This window comes from Zophobas morio, unplaced genomic scaffold (genome assembly GCF_036711695.1).
Source record: "Zophobas morio isolate AGI-343-1 ecotype UQ-CSIRO unplaced genomic scaffold, CSIRO_AGI_Zmor_V1 ptg000016l, whole genome shotgun sequence".
Lineage (NCBI taxonomy): Eukaryota > Metazoa > Arthropoda > Insecta > Coleoptera > Tenebrionidae > Zophobas > Zophobas morio.
This window is the reverse complement of record NW_026972121.1, coordinates 7,345,521-7,354,007: the sequence shown is the minus strand read 5'-3', so window position 1 is coordinate 7,354,007 and position 8,487 is coordinate 7,345,521. Positions and strand designations below refer to the sequence as shown.

General features: G+C 33.6%; 1 protein-coding gene across 1 annotated transcript; it reads left to right on the top strand.

Moving 5' to 3' along the window:
- Positions 1-1,828: 1,828 nt before the first annotated feature.
- Positions 1,829-7,076, top strand: LOC135129705 (uncharacterized). Its single transcript, XM_064056952.1, has 3 exons — positions 1,829-1,931; positions 1,980-2,049; positions 6,757-7,076. Exons 1-3 carry the CDS (start codon positions 1,849-1,851, stop codon positions 6,925-6,927), a joined length of 324 nt encoding a protein of 107 aa, XP_063913022.1. The 5' UTR covers positions 1,829-1,848; the 3' UTR covers positions 6,928-7,076.
- The last annotated feature ends 1,411 nt before the right edge of the window (positions 7,077-8,487 follow it).

The window sequence follows — 8,487 nt, the reverse complement described above, 5'->3', positions numbered from 1 at the left end:
GGATCGGCACTTCTTCAGCCCAAGAATGACCCTCCAAGGTCATGAACAGAGGACATGTCATCAAGATGTCATGGAAACTCTAAACCAACAACAACAAAAGAAACGGCTGTCATCAATTAGAAAAAAGTCGAAGACTAAATCCAAAACGTCGAGCATGTTAGAAAAGTTTAACCTACTGGAGCCTTCGCATGGTTAAATTTATCGACGATGAAAAAGAACAATCTCTATTTGATTACGGACATGAGACGGCATACAACAAAGTACGGCGAAAGATTAATGGTGAAACTGGATAACATAAACGAGGTGTATCTCCCGCAACATTTTCATTCTTTGACAGATCGACAAATTACCGTGTTGGGTGTTGAAAAATATGTGTTGTTAAACAGGGGCGTAAAAGGTCAAAGTTTTATACTAGAAGTAATATAAAAAATGGAATTCGACAGAATAAATCTCATCGAAGTATTATCGGCACCACCACAACAACAACCATGATCATGAACTACAGAAAAATCATGAACGATAGTTCTACCAAAGTCTGTGGAAATTATACTATCATCACCATCAACAGGTCAGGTGACGGTAATTGATAATGAAGATGAAGAAACCGTTTATCCAAACTCAGCGGTATTAAACTTTTACTCTCAAAAACCTTGCCTGTGTTTGAAGAAGAATGAAAAGCAATGCAAGTAATTTTATATATTATTATTTATACTTAATATTCTTAAATATATTTATAGTAATATTTTTTTAATTTTCTTTTCAGTTATAATTCTATTAAGTCAACCACATGTACCCTGTCGGTCGGTGACTTCATCAAACGACCAAGGACACTAGCTATCGTGCCATCCATACTTGGACAACTTCATTTGTTGAAAACGAAGAAATTCTTCTTTGTGTTCGTGCAGGATTTGATCTCCGTACATCATTAGAAAATTTTCAGCGTTCATCATCGCACAATTTCACGAAGATTTATATCGACGACTAATACATGTGGTGAACTTAAAGTATTTAAATGTTATTATAAAGATTTCTCGTTTGAATAAAAATTATGAGCATCTCTATCTTTTTTATTTCTCTTTTTTTTTTCGTCTAATCAAATTTAAATAAATGCAATCCCACTGTCATTTGCTATATCTTTTTTCCTTTTCAGTGCCTTAATCCTACGACAGCACCCCCACCACTGCTGAGGGGGCATGTCTTAGAGGCCAAGCAACACCCCACCACCACGAAACACGCCCCGTGCCTGACACGCCCAGCGTGCCCAAATTGAGCCAGAACATACATAAACATACCACTCATATGTATTCGATTCGTCGTGTGATTACAAATTTGTAAAGCAGTGCAACTAACTGGTTGACAAACCATTTACATGGATTAAAACTCGACACAGGCTGTCACTCTACACTCAATTACGGACAAATTTCAAACTTCCTGAAAACCTTTATATTGGACAACACCAATAATGAACATGATGAAATTTGTGTAGCTTTCGAGAGAAGTGAAAAAAAAGAATGGTTAGGTCAAATACTTTTCGAAACGCAAATCCTCGATTTGGACGAAGAAGCATGTCTTCGACTAGAAGATTTAAAGAAAATTTTTAAGTCGCATCACTGTCAGCAGCACTTGTAAAATCATGGTGTTATAGCCATTCTTGTTTTTGACGTTGTTTTGAAGCAAATTGTTGCAGTGTAACCCCCCTCTACAGATAAATTTCTGCTGATCACGTAATTTTATTAATAAACTTGTGCTGACAGTGTGATCTATATTTTAAGTGCTATATTTCAAAAACAAATTTCCACTGACTGTTAATTTTTTTGCTAATGTTGCTAAAGGCATGTTGGACCGCCAATGGTGGGAGAGAAAATTACGTTTCTCTTCAGTATAAATAAGTGTTCGAGTTCGTCACAGCCATCATCTTTAGCACCCACATGGTACCAAAAACTATTATTATCTATTTATTTTTTATATTATTATTATAGTACTACAATGAGTCAGAGCCTGAAAAATATTGATGTCCTTACCAGCGAGATCATTTGCAAAATTGAATTGGTGAGTAGATTAGTTAAAACAAAAGAAGAAGGTAAAAAAATATTCAGTACTTGAAAAGAACTATTTCAGTGGTAAAGAATTGTATTAAAATCAAATCTAGTTATGTAAATAGGTTTTCAAAAGTTCAATCAAATTTAACCATATTAAAAAATTATGACTGAAATATCAAACTCAAATTAAATACGGCAAAGAATGGAAAGGCAAAAAATGTACTTTGGTAAGACGTTGATTATTTTAGTGGTAGAATTAAACCTGGAATTATAACAAATTTAAAAATTAAAGATCCAAAAGAATTTGTAACAAAATCAGTTAGATTTTCAAAAAAAAATTAGAAGAGAACTAAACAACTCTTCATTGAAAGCGAATGTAGTTTTTGCTGGATTATTTATAAAACCCCAAACAGCTGAAACTTTTTTAAATTTTTTTCAACAAAAACCGAATAACAGATCATGATATCAAGCTAAAAGATTGGCATAAAACATATGTTATTCACAAAATTCTAACAAAATTGAAGGTATCAATATTTTGTAAAAAACGAAGTTTTACCATTATCACTTAGTAAAAGAGATTTTTCACCTCGATTATTGATATGAAGAACGTATTAGTGCTGGTAATAGTTGTAGTTGTAGTAGTGATAACAGAAATAGATTGGAGTGGTTATGATGAAAATGATATTAGTAAGTACAATTCAAATAAAACTTTATCATTATGCCTAGGTATAAAATTGTACTGTGAAATATGTTTAAATCATTTTAATACTCAATCTATCTTAGACAAGCATTTAGTTAACTGTAAACGCTTAAATAAATAAAAAATTATTCTTCCAAAAGAAAATTAAAACATTATACATTTTAATAAATTTAAACCAGTTTGTCCTAAACATTTACACCTAAGTATTTCAGAATCTGAAAATTCAAAATTATTGACTACTTTATATGACAAAAAATATGTGATTGATTACAGACATTTTGAGCAAGCCATTAGTTAGGTTTTAAGGCTTGTAAAAATTCGTAGGTGTCTGAAGTTTAAGCAATCAAAGTGGTTAAAAGAATATATAGATTTAAATACTTATTTACGGAAAGAAAGTCGAAACGATTTCGAAAAGAATTTTTATAAATTAATAAACAATGTAAAAAAATACCATGAAGTCAAATTAGTAACTAACTGGTTAGGAAGGTTTGGAGCAAATTACTACGTCTCACAACCTATTTTCCACAGTTGTATTATAATTGACAAAAATATAGTGTTAATAGAAATGAAAGAATGAAAAGTTAACTTTAACAAACCCATTTAAAAGGGTATGTGTATTAGACATTTCAAAATATTTTTGTATGATTTCCATTATATAACCATTTTTTAATCCGTTCACCGTGTCAATTCTCCGCGTTGACAAAAAAACATCAAGATTCCATGATCTGGACTGGGATCTGGGTACGATTAGTTATACAAGTGTACGGAATTTTATATTATCTAACATTAATCGAAATACAACCCTATACACCAAAGGACTAGAAAAAAGTGCGTGAATAGAGAACATGTTGATGAATAAAGTCTGTATTAACCTCGTCGGTCAAACGTTAACATTTAGAAAGCTGGAAGAGCATTTTCCAGCTGCACAACGTTTTTTCAATTTATCAATACTTGCGATTCGGAATACAACAAATCGAGTAAAAATATAAACGAAAGAATAGGTAAAAAGAAAAAAATTAATTCAATACATACAAAAATATTTTTGTATGATTTCCATTATACAAAAATTTGACAAAATGGAAAATTATTGTACACTGGTACTGATAGTCCAATTTATCATTTTTTTTTTGTTGATGATACATACAAATACATTAAGGAAAATATTAAGAAGTTTGATACTTCCGATTATCCTTCTAATAATACTTATCAAATTCCATTAGCGAACAAAAAAGTTTTATGGTTAATGAAAGATGAAAATAATGGTGACATAATGACCGAATTTGTCAGATTACATTAAAAAATGCACCTTCAGAGATTATTAACTACTCCTCAGGAAAAGGATGTACAAATTCAAAAGATGTATGATACACAATTCACACAAATAGAAATTGAAAATGTCCTCTCAAATTTTGGAGTGACCAAAAAGGCTAAAGGAGTTCAGACGTCGCCGTCGGTTTTAAAGGAAATTACATTTGATTCAATAATCTCAAATTCTATAAGAACTGAAAATCATGATGTTTACATAGCCGAGCAAAATAAACTTGCACTGAATCCTCATGATAACAAACGCATGGTGAATTAGTTAAATACAGACACATTGTCATGGGCCTGTCATGATGAAGTTCGTTTCTTTCAATAAAGTTAAAGATAAAACTTTATTTGTCGGAACATAATCTACTTCATGCAATCTCAATTTTGTTGCTTGAAAAACAAAACATTGATTGGTAAAGAAACTGATTTTTTTTTAATATTTAAACTGAGTATATTTATATATTTTCAGTCTAAAACTGTCACGTTTGTAAGCAAACCTTTGCATCAATGTAACTTCTTACAAACGCCTGTAAACGACGAGGTTGTGCTCCAAGAAATTGAGGCAAAACTTCAAGCGTTCCAAAATAAGGGTAGAAGATGTTTTGTGGATGGAGGCTACACAGCATTTTTGTTAAAACCTTCATCGCCTTATGACGATGTAGACCTAGTTGTTGAAGGCTACAAATAGACGAACAACTTAAAGAAGATTATAACATGTTTAAATATGAAAGTTTTTACCACTGTCGTGATAATATAAGATTCAACATCATATTTTTGGGTAAAATGACAGAATGTGACTGGAAAACTTTTATATCAGAACGTATCACCGAATTTGGTCTGCCGATGTCGTGTGGCATTGTTTTTATGCTCCACCACAAATCAATTTGAAGTAATTATGGACGAGATGGCAGATCTTACTGTTTCAATCAATGCCAATGCTAGCATGTTACGTGTTTTGAAGCATATAACTAGATTCTAATTTTAATTAACGGGGTAGGTATGTTAAAGTTTATTTAAGTGTTTAAATTAATGGGGGGAGGTCTTTTTTTCAGTAGCGGGATTCATGTATAATCCGCACCAAAGGACCTCAAAGCAATTTCGATTTGTGAATTTTTGTTTTGTGATGAAAGTTTAAAAACTAGTGACGATGATGACAAATATTACAGAAAAAGCTTCAAAAATTAAATTAATTAAAGAAAAACTTAAGCGTAGCTATATTTTCACAAGTAAATTGCGTAACAATAATAGTGTACTGTTTAGTGCAAAGTTAAGTGCTTGTGATATAAGTAGGCTAATAGAAAAAACAGTGCTACCTAATAGGGTTAAGAAAGTTTTAAGAAAGGAATATAATCTTCCGGATCACACTGAAGAGAGTGATTATGATTCAGAAGAAACAGTAGCTAATGATTAATTTTTAAGTTTGTTTATTTGTAATAATTAATATAAGATCATTTATGTACTTGTTTTTAACTATAAAGAATAATCCCCTCAAAGAGATTATGTTGCTTTCTGGTGTGGCATCCGCCCGGTTTCTACACTTCACAATTTTACGAGCATTAATCACATTCGCTAGGTAATCAAAATCACATGTGTTGAATTGACGAATCGACGACTCGGCGTAGTCGGTTCGAATCACTACGAAAGCAATCTGAATTTTTTTCACGCCAAAGAAAATAATTTAACTACGATTGGATAAAAAAAATGTCACAAAATTAAAATTAGGGTTTTTTACCTTTTTTCAAAACACCTCAAAAACACCTGTGATTACACCTGCGACCACTTCCTTTACCTGGAGGGGCCACGGTCTAACTTCGGAACCCTCTGGTCATTGCTGATCACGACTTGTAGAAGTGGCCTTGAAAGACTCTCGGGGATCGGCACTTCTTCAGCACAAGAATGACCTTGCAAGGTCATAGACAGAGGACATGCTATCGAGGTGTCATGGAAACCCCAAACCAACAACAACAAAAGAAACGGCTGTCATCAATTAGAAAAAAGTCGAAGACCAAATCCAAAACGTCGAGCATGTTAGAGAAGTTTAATCTACTGGAGCCTTCGCATGGTTAAATTTATCGACGATGAAAAAGAACAATCTCTATTTGATTACGGACATGAGACGGCATACAACAAAGTACGGCGAAAGATTAATGGTGAAACTGGATAACATAAACAAGGTGTATCTCCCGCAACATTTTCAATCTTTGACAGATCGACAAATTACCGTGCTGGGTGTTGGAAAATATGTGTTGTTAAACAGGGGCGCAAAAGGTCAAAGTTTTATACTAGAAGTAATATTAAAAATGGAATTCGACAGAATAAGTCTCATCGAAGAATTATCGGCACCACCATAACAACAACCATGATCATGAACTACAGAAAAATCATGAACGATAGTTCTACCAAAATCTGTGGAAATTATACTATCATCACCATCAACAGGTCAGGTGACGGTAATTGATAATGAAGATGAAGAAACCGTTGATCCAAACTCAGCGGTATTAAACTTTTACTCGCAAAAACCTTGCCTGGGTACTAATACATGTGGTGACCTTAAAGAATTTAAATATTATTATAAAGATTTCTCGTTTGAATAAAAATTATGAGCGTCTCAATCTTTTTTATTTCTCTTTTTTTTTCGTCTTACACTAATCAAATTTAAATAAATGCTATCTCACTGTCATTTGCTATATCTTTTTTCCTTTTCAGTGCCTTAATCCTGCGACAGCACCCCCACCACTGCTGAGGGGGCATGTCTTAGAGGCAAAGCAATACCCCACCACCACGAAACACGTCTCCCGTCAGGACACGCCCAGCGTGCCCAAATTGAGCCAGAACATACATAAACATACTACTCACATGTATTCGATTCGTCTGTGACTTCATCAAACGACCAAGGACAGTAGTAAATACGTGCAGTGCATACTTAGACAAATTCATTTCTTGGAAACGAAGAAATTCTTCTGTGTTCATGCGAGATTTTATCTCCGTACATTATTTGAAAATTTTCAACGTTGATCATTACTATTTCACGAAGATTTATATCAACGACTAATACATGTGGTGTAATTACAAGTATTTAAACATTCGTTTAAATAAAAGTTAAATTACATCTATTTTTTATCCCTCTTTTCTTTTTCCTCCAGCATTAAGCGAGCATGCCTTAATCCAGTAACAGCACCCCGTCACAGCTGAGGGGGCTTGCCTTAGTGACGAAACAACATCCCACCAGAGATATCAAGATAAGAGATTACTAATCAAATCAAACAACAAAACATAACACACATACACCAAATCTATACAAACCACACCCACCGTACCTTCAACTTACGACAATAATATTTACATTTTTTTTAATGTAATGGAGTCTACAAAAAAGTGCGGATTCTCTACATCCACATCCTCATTCTAGGAGTTGTAATCAGAGAGGTGAAACCACGGCAGTATACATAACTTTTTCCATAGGCCCATCATTGTCGTTGAACTGATTAATGAACCGCTGACACATCTCTTGTCTTTGAAGCAGGTCTGTAGGAAGCATTCATTGATTACCTATAAGCGGTAAGGATATAACTGCAAGTCGTTTTAAGAATTCGGGTACAGGTACCGTAAGATAGTTCTAATTCTTGGTGTAGGTATCGTACCGAAGTCTGTGGACGTTCTTCCATTACTTGTCGCAGCTTTTCAATAGTTTCTTCATTTCTTAATTTTGGCCTACCGCTGCCTTTTCTACGACTCACACTTCCTGTTTCCCTAAATTAGTCTATCAAACGTAGTACAAAACCGCCGAAAACATCACAAAACAGCTTATTTGTACGCATCTCTTAAAGAACAAATCGATTCACCATTGATTTTTCTGGCATTTCTTAATTAAATTTCAACATTGTCTCATATTGTTTTCCTACTAGTTCGGTAAATACGAAAGCTATTATTTATTGATGGCTGAGCAAAAATGACTTCAACTCCTGAATTATGCTGTCTATATTTTCTGTGTCCATCGCCTAATCGGAAGACAAATTTTGCGGCTCACGGGTTATAATAAAAACGAAAAATGGAAATTACCAACATGCGATGGTGAAAATGCCCATGGACTTGAAGCAGTTGAATTTTAAAATAGGGAATCATTTCAAGTGGTTAGGGGTCATGAAACGTCGAGAAAACATGAAAGTGGCAAGACGCCCGATGGACTCAATTACTATACAGGACGATTATTTTAAAATGTGTGCCTATTCCCCTGTACTTCCTAAGCGTCAGTTAAGTAAAAAATTGGTCTAAATTTATTTCGACAGAACTTCTTTGAAAAACGATAAAATTAGGTTTTGCAATGTTTGTTTTAAGATAACCTCTATGAAGTAAAAGCCGGTGGCAGAAATAACATTATCGCAGCCCCTGCACCATGGGAGCGCAAATTGTAAAGGATTATGCAAATTGCTTGTTTAT

What these genes read in the sequence shown, in the direction of transcription:
- LOC135129705 (XM_064056952.1), top strand. Translation starts at nt 1,849, where the DNA reads ATGGTGGGAGAGAAAATTACGTTTCTCTTCAGTATAAATAAGTGTTCG. An exon ending in TCATCTTTAGCACCCACATG is followed by an intron (nt 1,932 to 1,979) that starts GTACCAAAAACT and finishes TTATTATTATAG; the next exon opens with TACTACAATGAGTCAGAGCC. An exon ending in TCATTTGCAAAATTGAATTG is followed by an intron (nt 2,050 to 6,756) that starts GTGAGTAGATTA and finishes TTTCCTTTTCAG; the next exon opens with TGCCTTAATCCTGCGACAGC.